General features: G+C 36.7%; 1 protein-coding gene across 1 annotated transcript in view; it reads right to left on the reverse strand.

Moving 5' to 3' along the window:
* The window catches only part of Ranbp9 (RAN binding protein 9), a 97,915-nt gene that overhangs the window by 8,019 nt on the left and 64,530 nt on the right, over positions 1 to 25,366 (reverse strand). The window contains exons 5-11 of the mRNA XM_046453494.2: positions 21,143 to 21,165; positions 13,386 to 13,570; positions 9,824 to 9,936; positions 8,521 to 8,629; positions 6,608 to 6,798; positions 5,010 to 5,154; positions 1,293 to 1,414 (exon numbers count right to left, since the gene is read on the reverse strand). Coding sequence (XP_046309450.1) covers positions 1,293 to 1,414; positions 5,010 to 5,154; positions 6,608 to 6,798; positions 8,521 to 8,629; positions 9,824 to 9,936; positions 13,386 to 13,570; positions 21,143 to 21,165 — 888 coding nt within the window. The remainder of the gene's footprint in view (positions 1 to 1,292; positions 1,415 to 5,009; positions 5,155 to 6,607; positions 6,799 to 8,520; positions 8,630 to 9,823; positions 9,937 to 13,385; positions 13,571 to 21,142; positions 21,166 to 25,366) is intronic.

The following is a 25,366-nucleotide window of genomic DNA, read 5'->3' on the forward strand; positions in this document are numbered from 1 at the left end:
CCGCATTCAATCCTCTGTTCCCCCTCCAAAACCACAGAAGATACCATATTTTACTAATCAGTAAAAGGATGAATTACACTATTAGAAAAATACTATTTTTAGAAAATATTTTTACATATCTTAACAATTATCAATATCATAATCATATTATTATATTATTATAATATAACCGTAAGTCATTAATATGATGAAGATGATGATAATGGCTAACTTTTAGTAAGTACTTTGTATTTTTAGCTTTCAGTAAATGAATATCTCATTTACTCTTCCCAGGGCCTATAAGATAGTTATTATTTTACCCATTTTACAGATGAAGAAACTTGAGGCACAGACCAGTTAGGCACTTTGTGCAAGGTCAAACAGGTAGTATGTGGTGACTACAGAAATCACATCCAGGTAATCTTGATCTTCATCACTATGTTTAAAATACTCTTTGGAGGTTGAGGTTCCTGATATGTAAGAGCAAAACTAGGCTGCCTTTTTTTTTTAATATTTATTTTTTAGTTGTAATTGGACATAATACCTTTATTTTATTTATTTTTATGTGGTGCTGAGGATCAAACCCAGGGTCTGGCACATGCTAGGTGAGCACTCTACTGCTAAGCCACAACCCCAGCCCTAGACTGCCTTTTTAACAATTGGAATGTACACCTTTTAATCTTGAAAGCTAAGAAATCTAATATTGCTATGAAATTCCAACAAATAATTTATAAGATCTAATAATTTTCACTGTGTATTTGATGAGAAAGTTTGCTGGTGACTTGACTTTAGGATACAACTCACTACATAAATTATCAACAAAATAAATTATGCATACAAATATATCTTTGAGCCACATTTTTTTAAAAAATAGTGGGAGAGGTCCTACGTAAGCACCTTCTATGTGCCTAGCACAGTACTGTATATAGTCACGTTTATATTAAATGAATTTAAGAAACTATTTAATTAAAATTTATACATCATTCCTGATTCATTTGGCCTTATTGACTTCATTGAAATAAGTACTAAAAGTTTTTAGATCTTCAACCTTAAACATCCTAACGGCTCAAAGTTCTGTAAGCTAGTTCTCCTGCATTAATGACAGCACTCAAGTCAAACTGGGCAAAGAGAACTGTCTGGATTTCAGAAGGAACTAAAAGTATCTCTACTCTCTTAACAACCCACTCTGAAAAAGCTTAAGTTATTCATTCTTTAAATTTGGTTTATGCTCATCAGCTGTGAATCAGTACAAGTAAAAACATAACCTTGTAGCCATCATTTTTATTAAAAATGTAAGAAATATCACTGCAGACCCATTTCCGTGTCACAATCTTCCATTTCGTGGTCATGTTTTGAGCTACCATTTAGGAAGCCATTGGATGAGGTTTCTCCAACTCCATTGGAGTAGTGATCTGTTTCCATGTCTACATCATTACTGAAAATGAAAAAACAAACCTAAGTTTAGAAATATCATATTTGCAGCTTTGTTTAAAATCAGTCACCACTCAAGTGCATGGCCTAGTATAGACTAACTTTAAAAGGCAACAGCAATCTGGAAAGAAGGTTTTTGGTTAAATCCTGAATGGATTCAGAGCCAAACACCTAGCTGACTTTTAACAAACTCAAACCTGTGAGGACAAGAGAGGGAAAAAAGGCAGATGTGCAAAAGTGAAGTGATTTTGTGACTTTACAACAATATGGAGAAGTCGTACTGCAGGGCGATGATTCTATTTTTCAAACTCAGGTCTGCACTTCCCTGTTCAACTCCTGCCCCAGAATCCCCCCAGCCATCCCTCCCCCCTGCTCCCTGCACTCATTTCCAGCATGTAAAGGACAAACCTCACTCTCCAACAACTGCACCGACTCCCGGGCCACAGCCTTCTTCTGCCCTCACTTCACTCTGCTTCTAGACTGCTGCAGGTTCTAGAGCCTTTGTCAGTACTACTCACCAATTCTCAAAGGTAAATAATACTGCCCAAAATGAAGGTTTCAGAAAACTGTTATATACATTTATTAATGTCAAAATGAACCCATCATGTACAACTATAATGCACTAAAAATAAAACGAATTTTTTTTTTTTTTTTTTTTTTAATATTTATTTATTTATTTATCGGTGGACATAACATCTTTGTTTGTATGTGGTGCTGAGGATCGAACCCGGGCTGCACGCATGCCAGGCGAGCGTGCTACCACTTGAGCCACATCCCCAGCCCCAATAAAACGAATTTTTAAAACTCAAGTTTCATCTGCTCCCACCTTTTCAGCTTCACCCCCACCCCCCAGAGACTAGATTAGTGGCCAAGAGTTCTAACCTACTGCTGAGTCTCCATTTCCACTTTTTATTTTTGAGACACGGTCTCACTGTGTTGCCTAGACTGATCTTAAACTCGAAAACCTGATTCCACCTTGCAACAGCTGGGAGCTCAACAAATCTCCAACTGCTGTCGGATGGTTTCTGGGCAGTTTCTGATTTTCATTCATTCCACACTAAATGAAATAACTACAACTCCCACGCTCTCACAAGCAAAACGCTGTGTCCAATCTTTTAAGATTCCTCCTATGAAGATCTAGGTAAATAGTTTCATAACCCAGAGGTAAATATTTGATGAAAATTTAGGGAAATACTTAAATAAAAAATAATGACTTTTACCATAATAAAAGCAATTATAAATTCATTTAAATAATAAAACAAATGTAATCACTAGTTAATGCAGGTAGCACATTCACCTGTGTGTGTGTGAGAGTGAGAGAGAGAGAGCGAGAGCGAGCGCACCCCCCCACACACAAGTGAGCACATGCATGTGTGGGTGTGGGTGCTCCTGTTTGTGAAGTCTGTAAGGTAAGAGAGATTTTGGGAGAAGGGGACAATGGTCCTAGGACTCCGCACCAGACTTATTCAGTCAGAAATGTTTATTATCTTCACAAACTTAGAGAAATAAAACTTCAAAAATAATAACATACTAATTTTTTTATTCACTTGGGTTTTCAATTTAACATTTGAGAGGCACTCATTCATTTACACACATTTAAGAGCCTCTGAGGCAAGTTGCTAATCAGGTACGAGGAACATTATGTAACAGCCTCTGTCCTACAATAGCAAATGGCCTATGCAAAGCTAATGAAGTCAGTCTAGTCGAGTGACCATGATCAGAACTGTCATCAAAGTCCATCACAGCATGGGGGCTGGGGGGATGATCCTAGAACAGTGACATATGAAGTTGAGTTTTGCAGACTGAACAGAAGTTATAACGGAGGGGAGGAGGGCAAGGAGAAGACCATTTCAGATGGTGGGAGCCATGGGGGGAAAGCACAGTTTGCTAGTCCTAAATCCTGGGAAGCAGTATCAGCTCGGCAACTTACTGCCTCCTAATCATTGACCTTTACATCTGTAAAATGGTTTAAACAGTTACTACCACCTTTGTCTATTTAACAATATTAATAAAGGAAAACCGTTACCGAATGACTTTTTGTTTAACGCAGTTCAAACATTTACTGGCTTTCCCTTCTCTCTCACACACAGAAAGAAGGGATGCTATGTCATCACCCTTCCTTTAAGCTGAACTCAGGTAATAACAGGTCTATTTAGCAACTTCCAGCTATGAGGAGAGTATTTAAGAGAAAAACCACAAACTGACCACAACTTTACCACCAAAGGCTTAACCTCTATTAACAATAAAATGTCAATTATAAAGCATTAAAGGCTTAACATTTAAAAATTTCCATTCATGATTTCTTTACATATATTTGAGGGGGCAGGGTACTGGGGATTGAACTCAGGGGCACTCGACCACTGAGCCCCATCCCCAGCCCTATTTTGTATTTTATTTAGAGAAGGGTCTTACTGAGTTGCTTAGTGTCTCACTTTTGCTGAGGCTGCCTTTGAACTTGTGATCCTCCTGCCTCTGCCTCCCGAGCCGCTGGGATTACAGGCGTGTGCCAACACACGTGGCTACTATAATATCTTAGTTATTATTTTCCAATATGTTATTAGCTACTGTGAAAGATCATCCCAACCTCCTCAGCAAAAGGCAGGCATTTTTTTCCTGCCACTTTTGTGGTCCTCTATTATAACCTTATTGCACAACACCATTACTTTCATAAGTTTTTGTCACTGTGTTAGATAACCCAGAAATTTTGATTAAATCTTCAAATTTTCAAAAACTTATTTTTTAAAACACAGATTTCTTTCTGGTGAATCATATTTCCTATATGATTCCACACTAAAAATTAGGTTCTATCCTTCAATTAAAAAAATGTTGTACTGATAAACATTCCCAATAAATGCACTGTGACTAACTAGTTAAAGTTATAAGGCCATATCAATATCAAACTGCTTCAGATGTTGATAATTAGATAGGATAAATGCACAAGAATTTGCTCCTGAACATTCATATTCAATTTAAGTGATTACATTTCATGGACTTTTAGGATCCATGAATATCAAACCTGAGTACGTCAAGGTTCACAGTACATTGATAAGAGATGTTACCTTCTCTCAAAGCTCCTCAAAGTCAGTTTGATACCTAAAAGACTGTTTGATACCTAAAAGGTCTTCAGTATTTTTGTCAAGCTACTGGCTACCAGTCATGTGCAAGCTCCTTAAAGACTTTCAAACTAAACATTTTACCAAGAAAACTCTCACAGAAAAATCAAGGTGTAAATTTATCTTACGTTAACATTAGAGGTTAAATATCCTATTCATGCCTTAATTTGAAAACAACAAATGGAATTTTCATGGTGATCTGAAGAGATTGGCAGGAAAAAAGATCCACAGAATCTTCCGTATGTCCTTTCATCTGTCATCATCATCTCACCAGAGGAAAAGAAGGTAGGAGAAAAAGGAACTAAAGTAAAAAGCCCACATGCATTTAGGAAACTGAAATACTTTGAGGAAATGGCTCCCTACTTTCTACTTTGTGGGGACCTGAGAACTCTCAGACCCTAAACGAGTCATATAGATTCTTTCAAAATTATTAACAATGATGACATCTATAACTTGGTCTTTTATACTAATGCAAAAGCTACCTACCTGGTGAAGTTGTTAACTTGTTGTGACCTTGACATATTTATACTGTTCAATTCTGGTACATTCAGATTGGATGACTGGTGTTTACTATGGCAATATGATTGATGTGCTTTATTTGATATTACACCATTACTACAACTTTCAAAACCTGGAGGGTAAAGGGGGGAAAAAAGGTACCATATGGAAATAGAAACAACAAAAAAACAACATTAATTAGGCTGCAAGTAATGTCCCCATATTTGATTTTATATTAAGACTTTTCAGATACAGGAAAGTCAACGGACTATTTAAATAGTAAATAGCTTCTTTGAGGGTACTGAAAGCATTTCATTGTATGCTATAATTATTATCTCCTCTAACATTTCTTGTTTATGGATCTTAATCCCCACGAGGGCACTACAATCATGCACTGCTTAACAATAGGAATACACTGAGAGTAATGTGCTGTTGGGCAATGTTGTCCTCATGCTGACATCGAATTGTACTTCCTTAAACCTATTATACACATAAGGCCGAATGATACAGTACACTGCTCCTACTCCAAGAACCTGGATAGTATTTTGCTGTACTTATTACTGTAGGACATTGTTACACAATGATAAAATGGTGTATCTAGACAGAAAAGACACAGTAAAAATACCATGCAATGGGAATTTTTCTGCTCCACTGAAATCTCATGGGACCACTATTATATATATGGCTGCTCGTCAGTGACAAAAATATTGTTATGTGGCATATTCCCATCATCCCCGCTTGACATGAGTACATCATGGCTCAGAGTTTGTCCAAGTCTAAAGTGACTGTGTAATATTTAAAAGGTGTAGTGGCTGAGGATACAGACACAGGAATCATTCTCACTGTGCAGGATGAGGTCAACAAACGGAGAGGTATTAATGCAAAAACAGTACATACTGATTGCGAAACCAAAGGTGCTACAGTATGAAAATCCAAAGGTTCTACAGTATGAAAAAAAACACCACTACCTGATTTGTTTTACAAGTTAAATGTACAGTGGGAAGGTAATGTGCTGGGAAATACAGAATTAAAGAGATAAAGAGAAGAATGATAAGGGTCACTCATAAACCTGTAGATGTCACGAAAGCCAAGGTACAAGAGAATTTCAATGAAGAGAACACCAAAAACGACAGAGTGAAGACTGGCAAGCTGAAAGGGGAAGAGGAGAATATGGCCTGGGCAGACACAGACCTGACGACAGTGGCTGGGGAAAACTGAGGGAAAGATGCCAACCTAGCTTTGACAAGCTCTGGCATGAGATATTACAGCCACATCACCTTTAAAGCCATACTTTATTAAAACACACAGTTACCGTCTCATTACTTAAGGGTTGGATTTTAGTGGCAACTCATGTGGAATGCTGGCATTTGTTTATGAAGACCTACTAATAAGCTACTCTCAGAAACACCTATTCTTTCTGTTACTTTTTGGTACTGGATAACACACAAATCTGAATCTACAATTTTCAGAATGCCTGGAGATCAAGTATATATAACTACATATTATCTACCTCCAAATTTTTACAGAATTTTTAGGGGGCTCAATTTTATTAAAAAATGGGTGAAAGTTTCAATGTTGAATCTCACCAGAAAAATGTGCAGTACTTCCTTTGCCTGATGCTAAATTGTGGATATTCATTCCATGGCTGGGGCTCATGCTTGGACTACTAAAAGGTCGAGGACTAACAGGGTAACTGTCTTGAGATTTTGGACTTCGGCCTCCCAAACATCGCACTTCGCTATCTGTACCATTCACCATTTCTATAAATTGACGCACTCTAAAAGAAAGAAGAAAAATTTAGACAAGAATCTTCAAATAGCATTCTGTTTATGTAATAGTAATTTCTGAAAATAATTTAAAAGCTTCTATTTATCAGTAAGTTTGGTCTTTCCACAAAAATCACAGTACAGCACAAAAGACATTACAATAACACTACCCCGTTTAATAACGATTAACTAAGAAAATGAAAGTCTATCTGCAGCTATAATAAATAAAACAGATACCACTGCTAAACCTAAGAATGATTTTAACAACATTTGTACTTGGAAGGAAATCAATCAGTGCCTGCGAGCATGGCTTTATGTGCATCAGATTCATAAATAACCTTTTCATAAATAGCCTTTTCCCCAACTTTCCTCACCCTCAGTCTCATTCCTAATCTCTTAACCAAATGAGCCTCACTTAAACTTTAAAACAAAATAACTCTCACCTGACATACAAAGGATTTCTGTGGCTTAAAGACTTGAAATCTTAAGTTCAGTAACTTCTGACTTTTTAAAATAACAAATATTCATAAAACCAACAAAACCTCAAAATTATGGTGATTAGTATTCAAAAAACACACACAAAAAATTGTTGGTGGGAATGTAAAGAAATTTAAAACCTTGTGCATATCTGGTGGGAATATAAAGATGCACCTAGGGAGGAAAACAATATAGAAGTTTTTCAAAGTGTCAAACACAGAAATACCAGATGACCCAGAATTCCACTTCCAGGTATATACCAAAAAGAAGTAAAAGCAAGACATTTATACACCTATGTTCACAACAGAGTTATTCATAATAGTCGAGAGATGGAAGCAATTCAAGTGTAAGTCAACAGACAAATGGATAATAAGGGGTATTATCCATATAATGGAATATTATTCAGCTTTTAAAAGGAAGGAAATCTGGATGAATTCCTTGAGGACAGGGGTTGGGGTTGTAGCTCAATGGTAGAGCACTTGCCTAGCATGTGTGAGGCACTGGGTTTGGTTCTCAGCACCACATATAAATAAATAAAATAAAGATCCACTGACAACTGAACAACATTAAAAAAAAAAAAAAACCGAGGACATAACACTAAGTGACTAAGCCAGTCAAAAAGACAAATGCTATATGAAGGACCTAAATGGGGAGGGAAGGATGGGAGAAGTTAACATTTAATGAGCGAAGATTCAATCTAGAAAGATGAAAAAGCTTTAGAGATTGGGGTAGGGGACAACTGCACAAAAATTTAAGTGTACTTAAAAGTACAGAACTGTATTCTTTAAAATCAGTAAAAGTAGTAAATCTTATATTTTTAAAAATGCCCAGGAGAGTTACTATAAGATACTTTTCAGGAAGAAAAAATAAGACACCCATCTTCTAAACAAAATTTTCACATTTGTAATACAAGACAGATAAAAGAGCAAACACAGGAAAAATGCCATCTGCTTAGAGTCCTTAACACAAAAGTGTGGGCAGAGGTGGGAATGCCAGGGATTGAATCCAGGGACCCGCACAACAAGTTCAGCAAGGGTTCTACTACTGAGCTGTACCCCAAGCCCCCAAAAGTGTTCATAACTTGTTAACTACTATACAACAAATATTTTAAAGAAGGCAAAATAAAAATTAAACTCTGCTAGCATGACAATGGTTTTCATTACAATAACATATATATCAAATATGTGTAATATATATTATGTGTAATATAATATATATATATAAACATAAATAACAAGCTTATTTTAAAAACTCACTTTAATGTGAAAAGGAGATTGGGATTTCTTTCAAGTAAACTTGGGTATAACTGTTGTGTTGTTTCAATGGCTTCTCCCATTCTTCCTGCTAACACCAATTTCTGAATTCCTATTCAGAAAAAGAAAGCAAAACTGTAAGTTCTGTAAGAGTAAAAACATAAGCTTAGTGGATCCTCAGGTAAAGAGAAAACAAACAAACTTTAATTTCAATTTTGTTTTTAAAATCAGTTTCCATAAAAGCAATACAAAGAAAATTTTCAAACATGTATTTTAAAAAATCAAAAAACAGGGCCGGGTTTGTGGCTCAGTGGTAGAGCGCTCGCCTGGCATGTGTGAGGCCCTGGGTTTGATCTCCAGCACCACATAAAAATAAAACAAATAAAATAAAGGTTAAAAAAAAAGAAAATTAAAAAAAAAACAAGTACCTTTAAAACTATTTTTCAAATTGATAAACTAGCATAGAAGAAAAATACCTATTAAATAATACTGAAGTTTCAAACAGAAAAATTTTGAAGACTACATTTTTTAAAAAATTGGATTTAAAATGTCTTATGGGACCTTATGGGATTTAAAGGAATATAAGGCTTTGAAAAGATGTGAATTTAACATACAATCACTGAACATTCACTTTTAAATTAGGCTTGAGGATACAAAATGAGTAAGTGATCATCTCTGACAGCTTTATTAAAGTAGTGAGAAAGACAAGTGTAACAATTTGCTACAACACAATGTCATCAGTACTATTATAACACTGTGACCCATACAAAACAATCCATAAAAAGATTGCTTTCACCCACCATGATCTTGCCCATCAAGTCATGCCCACCATGATGAAAGACAGCACTGGCTTTAGAATGGTTAAGTGTGGGCCAGTTATCAGGCTGACCTCCCCTCCTGCTTAAAATAGGCCCTGTAGACCTGGCCAGTACTAGGACCTAAGCAATAAATACTTGTGATCAATTGTATCTTAAAATTAGATAGCAATTTAAATTTAAGAATATTTTAATTTCTTTCACCTGTTTCATCAGGCCTACTTTAAGTATTTTTTAAAAAGGCTTTTTATTAAATGTATTTCCTGAAAACTTAAAGAATTTTTTTTCAAAATTATAGACATTTATTAAGAAAAATTTCTCCAAAATTATCTCCTTATATGTTGAGAACTCTGAAATAGAAAACTAATTATAGAGGCATCCATGTCAAATTATGTTTGAAAAATTCTTAACTACAAAAACATAAATTTCTAAAAACCAAGCTTATAATCTGAAAACAAGTGTTAGCCATGCACCACAGACAGTGTCCTTACTTTGTCTATTCTTAATGGAAGCTAATTCTTCTAGAACCGTCTGGTCTGTAGATCTGGCAAAGGCCTCTGCTGTGGCACAGTACCCATGGTGGACTAAATAAGATGAAACCATTCTTAAAAAAGAAGAAACATACATCTTTTAGTAAAATACATCCTTCATACTACAATTTATATCAACAACATCTACTCTGGTGTTACAAAATGAATCTCTTTCCTTGAAAGAGTTAAGGCTTTGAGAACCTCAACTTGAAGGTCAGTTGAAAAAAACATCATCGTACTCTAGTCATGCATATTTCCAAAAAAGATCACAGTAAACAATATATTGAGACTACTCTCAATAGCAAATAACAGATTAACTGTTGTTCTGAAGTTCAACTATGTCTTTATTCACCAGTGAAATGAGACTGGATCACAGGTGCAAACAGAAGACATGCTAAGGCAAATCAAGAAAAAGAGAGCCCAGAAGAAAGTCTATGAAGGTACTACTAATCAATGAGAAATCAGTCTTCTCATCTGTATAAATTACTATGGTTTTACACAGGAAATCAATTACTCAAGTATGACTTAAGAAATGACATACTAGTAAGATAATAAGTTCATTTTTTAAAAGTTTATTTTAAAAGCCACCAAGTGGTCAAAATATGTACTTACATCTCCCCACAAAATGTAGTTAGAAACACTGGTAATCCAACAACAGTAATCCAAACTGTGGTATCTCCACATATTTAACTGGTAAACCTGGTATGTCCTGAAAACTACTAAGGGCCAGTTAGAGAACTGGTGGGGGGCACTGGAATACGGAAAAGCAGGGATAGGGGACAGATTTCTAAGAATAAATTTTCATCTTACTTTAATTCAGTTATTCAGATTAATGTAATGAAAATGCAATCTTTTAGAATGGATTTCTTGAGAGTTCATGGTATCAATTTCATGAATATAATAATAATTTGGGGAAGGGCAACTGACTTAAGGCACATAATGTTAAAGGATTAAGGCACATAATGTTTCCTCTACTACTATCCTGCATGATACTCGGTGGCAACCACTTTTAGAGGAATAATGTTGCAATCCATCCTGGCTCCAGATCATGGTGACTATGGGATTCTGCCTCAGGGCTGGCTGTCCTTTCAACTGTGCTGGACAAAGACACTAGTGTTCAGGTTCCGTAACACACATGATAATAGCTCTAGGACAGAAGCTTGCTTTCAGACTCATCATCATGTGTCCCAAGCACTGCCTCCTCCCCCCACAAAAAAAACCCCAAAGAATTTTATTAGAGTTTTAAATTTAAGAATGCTAAAAGCAACCCAAAAGGACACAATTAGAATGAATTTTGTCAGACTGATGGTATTTGAAGGTTTGTTATTTTCTTGGCCTAGATTATTTGATGAAGATGGCTTTTAAATTTAATGGTTATGCCAGGTGTGGTGGTGCACGCCTCTAATCCCAGCAGGCTGGGAGGCCGAGGCAGGAGGTTCACAAGTTCAAAGCCAGCCTCAGCAACTTATCGAGGCCCCAAGCAACTTAGTGAGACCTGTCTCTAAATACAATATTCAAAAGGTCTGAGGATGTGGCTCAGTGGTTAAGTACCCTTGGTTTCAATCCTCTGCATGCATAAATGAATCAATGAATGAATGAGTAAATAAATAAGTAATAAATAAAAAGGTTATGTAACTTTTCATTTTCTACTATTTCAATCTTTAAGGGCTACCATTTAATACTAATGACACTCAACTGGGCATGGGGCACACACCAGCTACTTGGGAAAATGAGGCAGGAGAATCCCACGCTCAAGGCCAGCCTCAGCAACTTAGCAAGAGCCTGTCTCAAAATGGCTGGGGATATAGCTCAGTGGTAAAGCGCCTCTGGATTAAATTCCCAGTACAAAAACAAACAGCCGGGCACAGTGGCGCACACCTGTAATCACAGTGTCTGGGGAGACTGAGACAGGAGGATCATGAGTTCAAAGCCAGCCTCAGCAAAAGCAGGGCGCTAAGCAACTCAGTGAGACCCTGTCTCTAAATAAAATATAAAACAACTAGATCAATTTAATCTATCAGTTAAATTCAACAAATATGAATTTAGCACTTCATACATGTAAATCCCTATGCTGGGTGCTTGCTAGTCTTGCTAGTCCTAAAAGCTGTTTTCTCCTTTGTAATAACTTATTTAGGTGGTTTGAAGCATTACTTATTCAACCAGTGTCACACATTAGAGTGTTGATTTCTTTCTATTTTCCAGAAGAATAAAAATGTAAAGCCAAGTTTAAAAAAAATAATATATATAAAGGGCTGGGGCTATGGCTCAGTGGTCAAGTGCACCTGAGTCATCTCTAGCTCTTTGGCAAAGGTAAAGTCTAAAAGTTAACTGTTGTAGGAATTTTATTTTTATGCTAACTTCTATAATAAATAGGCTGGGAACCTTTGGCAAATATTTGTATAATTCCATTTCTACATAGTTGTAGTTTGACAATTATTTGTGCTCTGCTGTTGGTTATCCTCCACCATTATTACTAATGAGTTCTGATTAATGTATTCACTTTTTGAGAATCCTAACTCCATAGTCACTACTCCTTGGCCTTCATTCACTATACCTATATTTAATAATAGTTTATACAAGTAAGCTTTAAAATTACTTAGTACTATTTTCTAAAAATTCCTTTAGATAGAGGCTTTTGGTTAGATTTTTCTATTTGGTATAGGAACAATTACAATTTCCATGAATCTAAATGCTAAATAACAAATATTTAGCAAAAGGGATTCTAGTAACCAAAAATAGTGGGTATTACTTTTACAGAGTACACCAAACACTGGAAAACTTAAGCCAAATTCTGAAACAAAATGTACATATCATATATGTATTCCAATACAGTGAGAGTGAGAGAGAGAGTGTGTGTGTGTGTGGCGCGCGCACATACGCATGAGCACTTTAATGGGGATTGAACCAGTGGTATTCTACCACTGAGCTACATCCCTAGCCCTCTTTTACTTTTATTTTGTGACAGGCTCTTGCTAAGTTGCTGAGGCTGGCCTTAACCTTACAATGCTCCTGCCTGAGCCTCCAGCCACACCTGGTTTCCAATACACTTTGATGGTTAGAAAAAGCAAAGAATTCTTTTCTTCATGTAAATGTGAACAAACAGAAGTTCATGTCTAAAAACCAAAGATGCTGAATTATGAAATCTTAATTATCCCTCTGAATTTAGCTTTTACATCAACATTATTCAAAGTTGAATTATATAACCCATAGAAGTCACTAAGGATTTGTTATTATGGTTAACAAATAAATTAATAATCCATAGGCTAGCCTATGGGACCTCTGTCACTTTACTTCCTCCATCAAATTAACCCAAAGTGAAACATCATTCTGGTTATGTAGTTAAATCAACACTATCTTTAACTTTGTTAAAATAGGTGAAATAAAAATCACTTTTTGAGCCATCAAAATGTAATCAATAATATATTAGTACAATCAGAGTTTAAATTAATAGATTTAAAAGCTTTCATGAATACCTAAAGAACAAATATCTTATGAATCATAATTCCCAGCTCTTCCCTCTTACTTCTGTATCATGGTCTGCCATTCTCCTTCTCGATCTCCAATAGGGAACCGGTCTATCTGTGCCTGTATTTTGGTTCTCCATTCTCGCATGTAGTCTTCTATATCAAACACAAAAGGATGTTGCCCAAAATTGGCATCAACCACTTCTCCTGGTGTCTGAAGCCCCACAGTAGGATACAAATTTGGCTGTAAAACAATTTATTTTATTAAAATTCTATCTAGTTTATATTAAAAACATTCTTTTAATTCTTTCAAAGAACAGAACTACAAATTTATTCATGAATATTTAAAAGTTCCAATCAAAATATTGGCAGAGAAAAACAAATGTAAAATACATTATGTATTAGATGAGAATATATCACTTCCTGCAATCTAATCATCAAGGAAAATACAACAAAATATGAATCTTTATTTATTGAGGAACCATGCTATATTATACCATGTGACAATGTGTCTGTATGAAGATGCCATTCTTGTTCTTTAGAGACTATGTTATGTAGTAATTACAGAGATTAAAATACACATTACTTAGAGGTTTATCTCAGCTTTTATATAAGAAACATTCCTAGGAATTGCATATTTAAACTAGTTCCCTTAAAAGTACTACCACAGCCAGTCATAAACGACTTTAAATTTACTACTTTCATTAGCCTATACATTTGGGAGGTCTCCCTTCACAAAGGGAAGGTGATAAGAACTTAACTATAAGCAAAAGAGTGGGGAATTTTTTATAGGAAAATTCAAATGTACACTTTTCAAGGGAGGAAAGAATATATCTGAATATTCAAACTCAAAAACAAATTCAGATATGTGCCAAGATTCCAAGGCTAAACAATCAAGTGTAAAGGTGGTAGCTTCAACTATGCACAAATTACACGAATCTTTTTGGCTTTATCATCAATTAGCTGCTACATCTGAAAGGAGAATGTATGACTGCAGTGTTTATGAAATCACATAGTCTAACCACTGTAATAATCCACTATTAAGAAAGGAAAATTGAGACTTGGAGTTAAATAATGGTTATTCTGCTAACAAGTGGCAGAGATGGAATTACAACACAGCTTTACCTGACACCAAATGCAAGCTCAATTTATATTCTAGTAACTTCAAACCCTACATCATCTCTATTCTCTGTATTTTATTTCTTTGCTTTACTTTTTCAATATAAAATGAGATAATCGGAGTGTGAATGCAACATTTTTAAAAATTTCAAAGCAGAGAACTAAGAGGGTATGTTTAAAAACAACTGCTCAACAACCAGTCAGAGACAAAATACTGTGTTAAAAAATATAAAGTCCCACTGTTTTATGAAAAAGAATGATAAAGGAAAACATTCGAATGCATTTATTCTTCAAAATCATTAGAAATACATTCAAAGATTTCTGAGCCAAAAGTAGGTGAGATACTTAGTACTATCTTATTTCAGCAATGAGAAAACTAAGACCTAGAGAGCTTACAGGTACAATCCAAAAGCAAAGAGTTTATTAATTTTACTACATAAAGGGAAAAAATTCATGTCTCCATACTTTTAACACAGTATACCTCCCATTAACCCCATTACAGAATTATAAGATACTTTTAAAGCAAAAATATAGAAAGCCAAAGACAATGAAGACATCAGTAAAGTGAAAGGCAATTCTAGTCAATACTGAAGACAAAGATGACTAGTTGGAGCTCTGAAGAATCACAACAAAAACGTACACAACTTGCAGGAGAAAGACAAAGTGACAATAAACACACAAAGAGACACAACCTCAGCTTTTCACAATGCAAATTCAAATATGCAGATTCTTTTGTATATCAGGTTCAAAAGACTGAGAATATCCAATAAAGTTAATGTGTGCTGAGAAAATGAGCCCCCCTCCACCATACACAGAAATGTTAATGCACACTCCACCTGCACTGCCTCCTGGAGCTGTGGGTGGCCACTTGGTGGAGCAGCCTGGGCCCAGCGCCTGACCTGCCTCTCCCCTCCTGGGCCCCGGCTCTCTCCTCCAGCCTCCTGTGAGGCACCATGGAAGCAGTGCCCACCCTGGGTGCCTGGAGGCCTGCACACCCTGCAACTCTGTCTGAATAAGGCGACAGGGCCGCCCACCGCCCACCCAGCATGGAGGTGCTGGCCCCCAGTGGCCAGCAAGCCAGGGGAGAGCATGGTCAAGTGGCAGGCAGTTCTGCTACAACATGACGGCCAATTTGTGGTGGATGGTGAGTGGGGCGCGGGCAGGACTGCGGCTCAAACCTGGCCTGAGTCTTCCTCTGGGCACCCGGGGGTCTCTGCTGGGGGAGCCGGGGCGAGAGCAGAGAGGTCAGGAGTGGGGCACAGCAGGCAGAGAGGAGGCGGTTTCAGCACCTCACATCTGGAAGTATGTCTGCTGATGCTCTGGCACGACGGGTGCCCCGGCAGCCTCCTAGCCCGACCTGGCCCACTTGTGTGGACTTGGCTGAGACTCCGGCTGTCCTGGGGCCTAAGCCAGGAAGTTCTGTGGCAGCGAGGTCACAGGCTAAGAAGCAGGAGGCTCATGCTGGTGTACTGTGTGACCCTAGCCAAGCTGCTTCCCATCTCTGTGTCCTGTGACTCCACAGAGCGGGTGGTCGCCTCTCACTCCAGCCTAGTTGGTGGGCAAGGACCAGGGGAAGGTGGCATGGGGCTGGTGCCTGGGTCAGCTCAGGGAAGGGTGAAGCCCTGCCCCCATAGTCGGCACCCTTTTGGAATATTAGCCATAGAAAAACAATGCCTTATGACTTTAGCAAGTGAATGGACGGATCTGAAGACTATCATGCTAAACAGGTCAATCCCAAAATGCCAAAGGCTTTGACTGTTCTCTGATATACGGATGCTAACACAATGAGAGGGAGACAGAGGTTCAGTGGATTAGACAAAGGGGAATGAAGGGAAGGGAGAAGGAACGGGAATAGGAAAACCAGTAGAATGAATGAGATACAACTTTCCTATGTTCATATATGAATACATGAGCAGGGTAACTCCACATAATGTTCAACCACAAGAATGGGATCCTAATTAGAATACATTATAATGCATGTGTGTATAATGTGTCAAATACACTACTGTTGTTTATAAAAAAAAAACTAAAGAAAATAATAATAATTGTTTCAAAAAAAGTACACTGACATAGTATAATAAAGAATTTTGAAATAAATATTGAAATTCTCTCTTTAAAAAAAAATTCAAAAAAGATTCATAGATATATAGATGATACTCATACACACCACATTCATCCAATCTCAGATTCCAATAAGATATACTATTATTTTATGCCTAGAAAATAACACTGCAAATTAAACTGATGGGATATAGGTTCTGAAATGCATTCCCATTTTAGAAATGTTAAAACATGAAAAAAAAAAAATCTGAATTGAAGAACTGTGGTAGTATATCCAAAACAGAAAATACTGTGAAACAGACAAAAACGACCAGAATAAAAAAATACCCAATACATATTACTAAAGGAAGAAAGCAAGCTATATAATGGTGTGTGTACTGTGACCCCACCTTTCTTGTAAACATGTAAGTAACAGGCATACAGTCTTATACTTATTTAGAAAGGTCTAGAAGGATATATACTCAAGTTAAAACATCGGCCACAGATAAAGAGGCTGGGATTATGGACGGCTTTCCTTGCTGACAGGGATTCCTAGGCTCAAGTGATCCTCTTGCTTCATTCAGCATCCCAAGTACCTGGGATAGAAAGTATGAACCATAGGCCTAAGCCAGTAAGGATAATTTTTAGGCCTTACTAAACCTTAAAAGTGAAGAATTTAGGTAAAAGGATCAAGGCCATAGAACTTGTCATACAAGTCAGTGGTTTTTAGTAAATTCACAGAATTGCGCAATCATCACTATCTGGTTTTATATTTCTATCACTTCAAAAGAAAAAGCTGTGCCCATTAGCAACCGGCCCCCATCACCCCACCTCCCAACCCCCTGGTAGCCGCCAATCTAACTTTATGCATTTGCTTATTCTGAACTTTCTGTATGAACAGAATTACACAGTATGTGGTCTTTTGTTCTGATGTCTTTTCAGTAGCATGTTTTCCAGGTTCATCTATGTGGTAGTAAGAATCTAGATTATAATGCACATAAAACAATGGGCCTTTTTCCTAATATAAAAAATTATAGACAAAATAATAGTTTAACTATTATGAAAACAGATTTTTAAAATATAACTTTTAAGTTATATTTAGTAAAATATTTGCTGATAAATAATGCTCTAGTAAGCAGAAGTGTTATTATATATAGGAAGGAAAAGTACTATTACATTCATATTCTTGAAGAGACAAGTGTGTATGTGGAGGGGATTGGTTTTTGAGCAGAAAATTTACAGTTGATAGGCAGGTGGTGGAGTGTGCAGTTGCAGATTCTAGTAGTGGCTTGATGTGGTCCTTAACTTTTTGTTGCAGAGATTTTAGTAACAAGACACTAAGATTCACTTGGTTGAAAAGTTATTTCATGTGAAATACAGACAGTAACAATATTTTCAAATTTAGAAATTATTTGAAAAATAAGTGTACATTAATAAAATTCCTATTTAACAGGAGTTTTATTCCATTACATTTAAAATATTTCTTAATGAAAATAAAAGCAAATAATTTATTTGTAGAACAGTAGATTTCAAGCCAGCCTCCAGAACTAGAAAGCAGCACCATTTTAAATGAGAATAGCTACCATAATAAAAGGAATATACAATTAATCTCAAATTGAACTTATCAATTTGTAGTCAAGAAAATTTCTCAAGCTGGAGAGGTAGCTAAGGGAGAAAAGCTATTTTCAAAAAGATCTAAGGTTTTCAGAGCTGTATAAACACACTATGATCCACGATCAGTGCAACATAGCCTAGGTAAATTCGTTTTTCTGCAAATATAATCTTACACAATTCAGTGCTGCAACTAGTTAGAGAGAAACCACAGGCAGAGAGCATGCCAACACTTGCTTGGTGATTCTTTTTAGGGGAAGACTAACTTTTCCTTTTTTCTTCAAGTAGAAAGGTGAAATGCAACATGCAGAAGTCCCAGATTTCAGTCCTAAAAATGAAAAAATTCTAGAAACAGAAGAAATCTACAACAACCACAATAACCACACTACCTACTTTTACAAAAACAAAGCTGCATATCACCAATGGTTCTCCCTAGACAAGGCAAAACATAACTGGTGCTTCAAAAGCAGGCCACAAAATAATTAGAAGCCTGCACAAAAAGTCAACATATTTACAACCAACTAAGCCTTTTCCAAACGATCACTACTCTATCCACCAACAAAGAACAAGATAACCACAACACAGTCTATCTATCAAGTTAGTTGTACATACTTAGTGCCACAAAGGATAGAAAAAATAGCATCTAAGCCTTTCCACCAACTTCGACCAAGTGAATCTTAGTGTCTTCTAAGGTCTCTGCAACAAACAGGTAAGGACCCCATCAACCCACTTACTAGAGTCTGCAACTGCACACTCCACCACCTGCCTATCAACTGTAAATTCTCTACTCAAAAGCCAATCCCCTCCATATATCCACTTGCCTCCTCAAGAAAATGATCATAATAGCACTTTTCCTTTCTATATACAACAATACTTCTGCTTGCTAGAGCATTATTTAAAAGAAAAAAATATCCCACAAAATATAACAGTTTGGGCTAGGGATGTGGCTCAAGCGGTAGCGCGCTCGCCTGGCATGCGTGCGGCCCGGGTTCGATCCTCAGCACCACATACAAACAAAGATGTTGTGTCTGCCGAGAACTAAAAAATAAATATTAAAAAAATTCTCTCTCTCTCTCTCTCTCCCTCTCCCACTCTCTCTTTAAAAAAAAAAAAACAGTTTGTTTCTACTGACCCCATTTCCATCACCCTGCTTTCTTTACTTCCTATCACAGCCAACATCCTCCAAAGGTATCCAGTCTAACTTCTCTCTTCCTATTTTAAATCCCTTCCAATCATGATTTCTCTACCCTCTGCTAACACAAACGTGAATCCTCGTCCTTGAAATGATGTGTCACTCACAACTGTGCCACTGATCACTCCTTCTCACTTATATTTCTTCACTTGGCTTTCAGCATCAATTCTTGTTTTCTTGCTTGCCTCACAGATTGCTTCTTCTCAATTTCTCTTGCTGGCTTCCTCCATTGACCCCAAAGGGAGAATACCCCAGAATTCAGCCATCTGTCCCCTTCTCTTCTGTGCCTACACACACTCACTTGTTGATCTCAACCAGATGTATGACTTTAAATAACATTTAAATGCCAATGACTACCACATTTTCATCGTCAGCACAGATAAGCAGAATTCCTGTTCATTCCTCTCAAAATTTGCTCCACCTTAGCCAGGCACACTTGTATATAACTGTAGTCCCAATGACTTGGGAGTCTAAGGCAAGATGATCTCTTAAGCCTAGGAGTTTGGGGGGCAGCCTGGCAACATGGGGAGACCCTGTTTCTTAAAAAACAAAAACAGGAATTGGGGTGTAGCTCAGTGGTGGACACCTCATCTAGCATGCACAAGCCCTTAGGTTGGATCCCCAGCACTCTACCACAAAGCCACATCCCTAACACTCAGTGATAAGAAAGCGTGTGCCATAGTTTATTGTTTTTCCCCTAACATCTACTTGTATATTACAACTGACATGTCTAATATATGGCAAATAAGACAGACAGAATGACAGACACCATCATCCCTCATTGAATATCTCTCACGGGCTCATCAAGGTTCTGCCATTACCATCTCCTGTAGTTAATTTTTCAACCCCCGCATCAGATTGATCCTTTAACACATGAAGTCACATCATCACAACTAAAATTCTGCAGTGCTTCCGCATCTCAGAGAAAAATACCTCAGTCTTTCAGGGCCACAAGGTCAGATGCCCTGTCTCATTTTCTCTTACGCATGCCTGTGCCTTCCCCACTCCTCTCCGCCACACTTCCTGCCCCTCTGCAAGCACTCCAGGCATGTTCCTGGCCTGGGCACCTTTTCCTCACTTTCCTCTCTGCAGATGCATTTGGCCCCCTCCCTCACTCCCTCAACCCCTGCTCACACTGGGAGTGGAGCTCAGTGGTGGAGACCTGTCTAGCATGTGTAAGTCTGGGTGCCAACCCCAGCACTGAGGCCACTTTGAGCAAAGGTGAGCAGCTTGGACAATTCCGTGTCCTGCCTTTGGCACTCCGTGTTCTAGTTTTTCCTTTCACATACTTAAAATCTTTAAAAATGTGTCATCATTCACTTTTTTCATGTACTATTTATTCTCTAACTTCCCCCAGCTCGAATACTATAAACTCCAAAGAAAATTTGCTACCGATTTTTCCAAATGATGGTATTCTAAGCACAGGATGTGACATGTGGCAGGCTTCCATAAACCATGGACAAATAAATAACTGCAAGTGTTGTCCAGCTTCCTTTACTGAAGAGTCCAAAGAAACCCAATGACAATAAAAAGCATATTTTAGGGCTGGAGGCGTAGCTTGGGGTAAAGCACATGCTTACCAATTATGAGGTCCTGAGTTCAATTCCTGAGACAAAATATGAAAAGTATATTCATTTTTTTAAATTTATGATTTATTTTCCTTTGTGCAACAAAATCCACTGCAATTTGGGGCTTAATGTCTGAAGGTCCACACCCAGAGTGACTACAGAAAGGCTCTCTATTCCATATAAACTTAATAGCATAAGCCTGTGTTTTAAACACACATCATTCTAGTTTCCTTATAGTTTCTTTAACTGAAAACACAAAACTGTTTTTTAAAAAATTACAACTTACCGGCAGGTCAGTGAAAGCAATACCTAAAAAAAAAAAGAAAGAAAAGGTAGCATTAGAAGTTGTTTTTCACAGACAAATTATACTGATAAGCTAAATTTCTAAATAAAAAGAAGGAAGAAAATGGCAAAGGGAGAAAGGCAAAAGTTTTAAAGCCTACATATAAAACAGCAGTACTACTTTTTCTCAGTTTCACTGATGTGAGTACAGGTAGAGGCTGTCCCACTTAAGACCACTGGCCTTACGGGTTGCACACAAATTTTAATCTGGGATGTTGCCATTGCCTTCAGATTTTTCTTTTTTCTTTCTTTTTTTTAAACTCAGGGACACTTAACCACTGAGCCACATCCCCACCCCTTTTTTGAATTTAATTTAGAGACAGGGTTTCACTGAGTTGCTTAGTGCCTCACTTTTGCTGAGGCTGGCTTTGAACTCACGATCCTCGCTGGTGTTACAGGCATGTGCCACCATGCCTGGCTATATTCAACTTTTTTTTAATGGTCTTGGATATATCTTCCAAATTACATTAGGAGTAATATATGAAAAGTGGTGGCAAAGTGATCACTTGATTTTTTTAATCCCCATGCTGTGTGATCTAGTCCTATCACTGAATCTCCATCTAGATTTATCTTTAAATAACTGTAGGTGGAAGGAAAAAGAGAGATTTTCTGTTAGAAAAGGCAAACAAGAGGAAAGTATGATGCTTGTGTCTTTTAAAAAACGTTTTGGCCAGGAACACACCTGTGATCCCAGTGACGTGGGAGGCTGAGGCAGAAGGATCACAAGTTCAAGGCTGGCCTGAGCAACTTAAAGAAGCCTGGTCTCATAATAAAGGACTATGCGTGTAACTCAGTAGTAAAGCACCCCTAAGTTCTATCCCCAGTACCCAAAAAAACAAACAAATGAACAACAAACCACCACAAAAATAAAAAGGACTTATATGAAAGCATATTCTGGAATACTTTTTTAAAACAATAAATACTTCCGCATGGTTTACAAGGTTTTAAGAGTTGCTCTTGAATGCATCCCTGACAGTCATTTCAACACAACCAGGTTCCAAACACAACTTGAGCAATGGCAGTGGCACCCAAAGAGACAATAATCTATTTTCAAGTGTTCAAATATATTAGCTGAAAATAAGGTAATAAACCAAGTACCTCTGTAATACCTCACTGATGTATTTAAAAGATTTAAGTTCTAGACTAACAAGAGTGGGAGGTGTCACTCAGTTCATTTCAAGTCTTTCAGTCTAAACATACATTAAAACAAACAAAACTGCACGAGCACATCTATAGTCTTGCTTGATTACCATCTAAAAGATACGGGCATTTGGTTAAATTACTGAGATTCAATGATGCGGTGTGATTCTACCAGAAAATACAAACGATCTGTTTGTACTTAAGTTAAAAGACACACTGAATATAAATATTACAAGTTGAGCATTCCTAATTTGAATATTCAAAATGTCCCAAATCCAAAACATTTTGAGTATCAGCACAATGCTACAAGGGTAAAATTCCACACCTGAAATAATGTCATGGGTTATAGTCCACATATGTGGGCTGAAAATATTATATTAACTCCCTTCAGGCTATGTGTATAAAGCTATATATAAAACAGATAAATTTCATATTTGGACTTGGATCCCATCCCCAGAATATTTCATTATATATAGGTAAATACTCTAAAATAAAAAGAAAAAAATCTGAAATCTAAATATTTTTGTTCCCAAGAATTTGAGATAAAGGATATTCAACATGCACATATCATAAAAAAATATGGCCAGATGTAGTGACACATACCTATAATCCCAGTGGCTTGGGAGGCAGAGGTGCTAAGCCACTCAGTGAGACCCTGTCTCTAAATAAAATACAAAATAGGGCTGGTGATGTGGCTCAGTGGTAACCCCCACCCACCCTGCAAAAAAAATGTTAAAAAAAAATGCTTTGTAGTTAGTGAAGTCCTATTTTTATTACTTTTAAAAACTAGTAAATTCATGTTGGTTTGTCAGGAAGCAAAGCTGGAGTTTTGTTTGTTTTTTAATCCCATGCAAAACATTTTGATTACATTTAGTTCCATTTAAAGCGTGAACCAATTGTAAAAATTTATTCGAAAAATTTCAGAAGACTTTTTAAAAATACAAAATTAACAAAATATTTAACAAAATATGGCTATACACTAATTTTACTTTTTATAATGTAGATTAATTATTTTCCTCAGGTATCTATTTATTAGAATAAACAGGGGCTACAGGTGCAGCTCAGTGGTAGAGCACAAGCCTCGCATGAGAACCCTAGCTCCACCGCAACACTGTGAAACACTGTCCAGTTTATACTCTTTTTAGCAAGAATCCGTTTTGCCAGTAATTACTGATATTTTTACTTTTTGCCAAGAACTCCAGTAGAAAATCTGAAATTCATTCCAGATTAACATTTTTGGACATTGCCAAACATTACCATAACCTACATAGTTCAGACCACAAAAAGAGGTACTTTAGCAAGTTGTTAACATTTAAATTTTAAACAATCTTCTATTATTATAATTTCCTGATTTGTCAAGCTTTCTGAAATGTGATCGACTGATGATACTTAAGTTAAGGGGGGGGGGTGCTTTTAAATTAACATATATACAAATATATACAAATAAAAACTTTATTCTGGGGGGGCTGGGGTTGTGGCTCAGTGGTAGATCACTCGCCTAGCACACTCAAGGTCCTGAATTTGATCCTCAGCACCACATAAAAATGAACAAATGAAACAAAGATACTGTGTCCAACTACAACTAAAATATTAAAAAAAAAAAAAAAAAAACCTTATTCTGAAAACCTTGCAAGAGACAGAAACTAAAGATATACCAGCTTTTGGGGAGGAATTATCCCCCTTGGGAAGTACGAGGGAATAGGAACGAAATAGCATTTTATCTTCTAAATGCTGAGATCTAGACCAGAAGTAGGCAAAACTTTCCTGTAAAGAACCAGTCAGTATTTTCCACTTTCCAAGCCACTGGTCCCTATCACCACTACTCAACTCTGCCTCTGTACCAGGAAAGCAGGCCTAAACAACATGGAAACCAATGGGCGTGGCCACGTTCCAATGCATCTTCATTTTTAAAGCACGCCCAGGGTACTCTAGCCATAGCTTGTAGAGAATCCATGTTCTAGAGGGATGATTTCTGCTCACCAATATCATCACTGCATCCCTGGCACCTAGCCCAGTGCCTGGCAAACAAAGAGTAACAGTAGTGAGTACTTACCATGTCCCATGCAAGGGAAAGGATCTAAGAACTTTTCATGTGTCATTTCAGTTTATCTATCCTTAATGTGGTAGATATTACAGACACCCAATTTTACAAACTTAGATATCTGAGGCACAGAAATGTTAAGTAACTTGCAAAATGTACATAGCATTAGCCAGGAGTCAAACTCAGTCAAATGTGATTAAAGAACCCTTATTATCATTGTTATACTGATGATGCACTTAATAAATAAGTTTATGAATGAATAACACCAAACATTTCAAATTTATTTACAATTAGAATGTAATTCCAGCATTAGGTGCCCCTTTTCTTAAGAAGCATCTTAAGTTTTAAAAATGGCTTTCTTATTCAATGGAAAGAGTCAATTTAAATGTTTGTGAAAATCTAATAGGAAAAGAAATAAAATCACATCACCTGTGATCTTCCCATCTCCCAAAATAAAATTTCTTCTCTGGAAAGTTTAGAAAGTTAGTGTTAAAAAGATTAACTGTGGTTTTCTAAAAAGTCTTGTTTTCCATTTTTGAGGCATATGTCACACCCAAAAGCAGGCTTCTCTCAGTTTAGTTTAAGATCTTAAATATCTTATGCAGCCAAAACCACCAAGACTTATCAATTAAAAATTCTGACATATAATCTGCATGGGGTCCTTAAAATTACTGTAATGATGAAAACATAAGCATTTTTTGTGGACCTTAAATAATCTTTAAGTTAGAAAACACAAGAACCTCAAAATTAAAATAATCAAAAGTAAAAACGTTAAACTGAATGTAAATATGAAAGACCTAACTTTATATAAGAATTTAGGTGACACTGTTATCTACACAGCCAGATATTTAGATTGTTCTACCATGAATGACACAAACAGCTTTTGCATTATTAAAGAACATTTACTATAAGGTAATCAGACTAGTTGCAGTCTAACTTTTAAACTACTATTCATATGCAAAAGTAGTTCCTGTCTCGGAGGTTAGT

Source organism: Marmota monax, unplaced genomic scaffold (genome assembly GCF_021218885.2).
Source record: "Marmota monax isolate L192 unplaced genomic scaffold, Marmota_monax_Labrador192_F-V1.1 WCK01_AAM20220418_F8-fsc00029, whole genome shotgun sequence".
Classification (NCBI taxonomy): Eukaryota; Metazoa; Chordata; class Mammalia; order Rodentia; family Sciuridae; genus Marmota; species Marmota monax.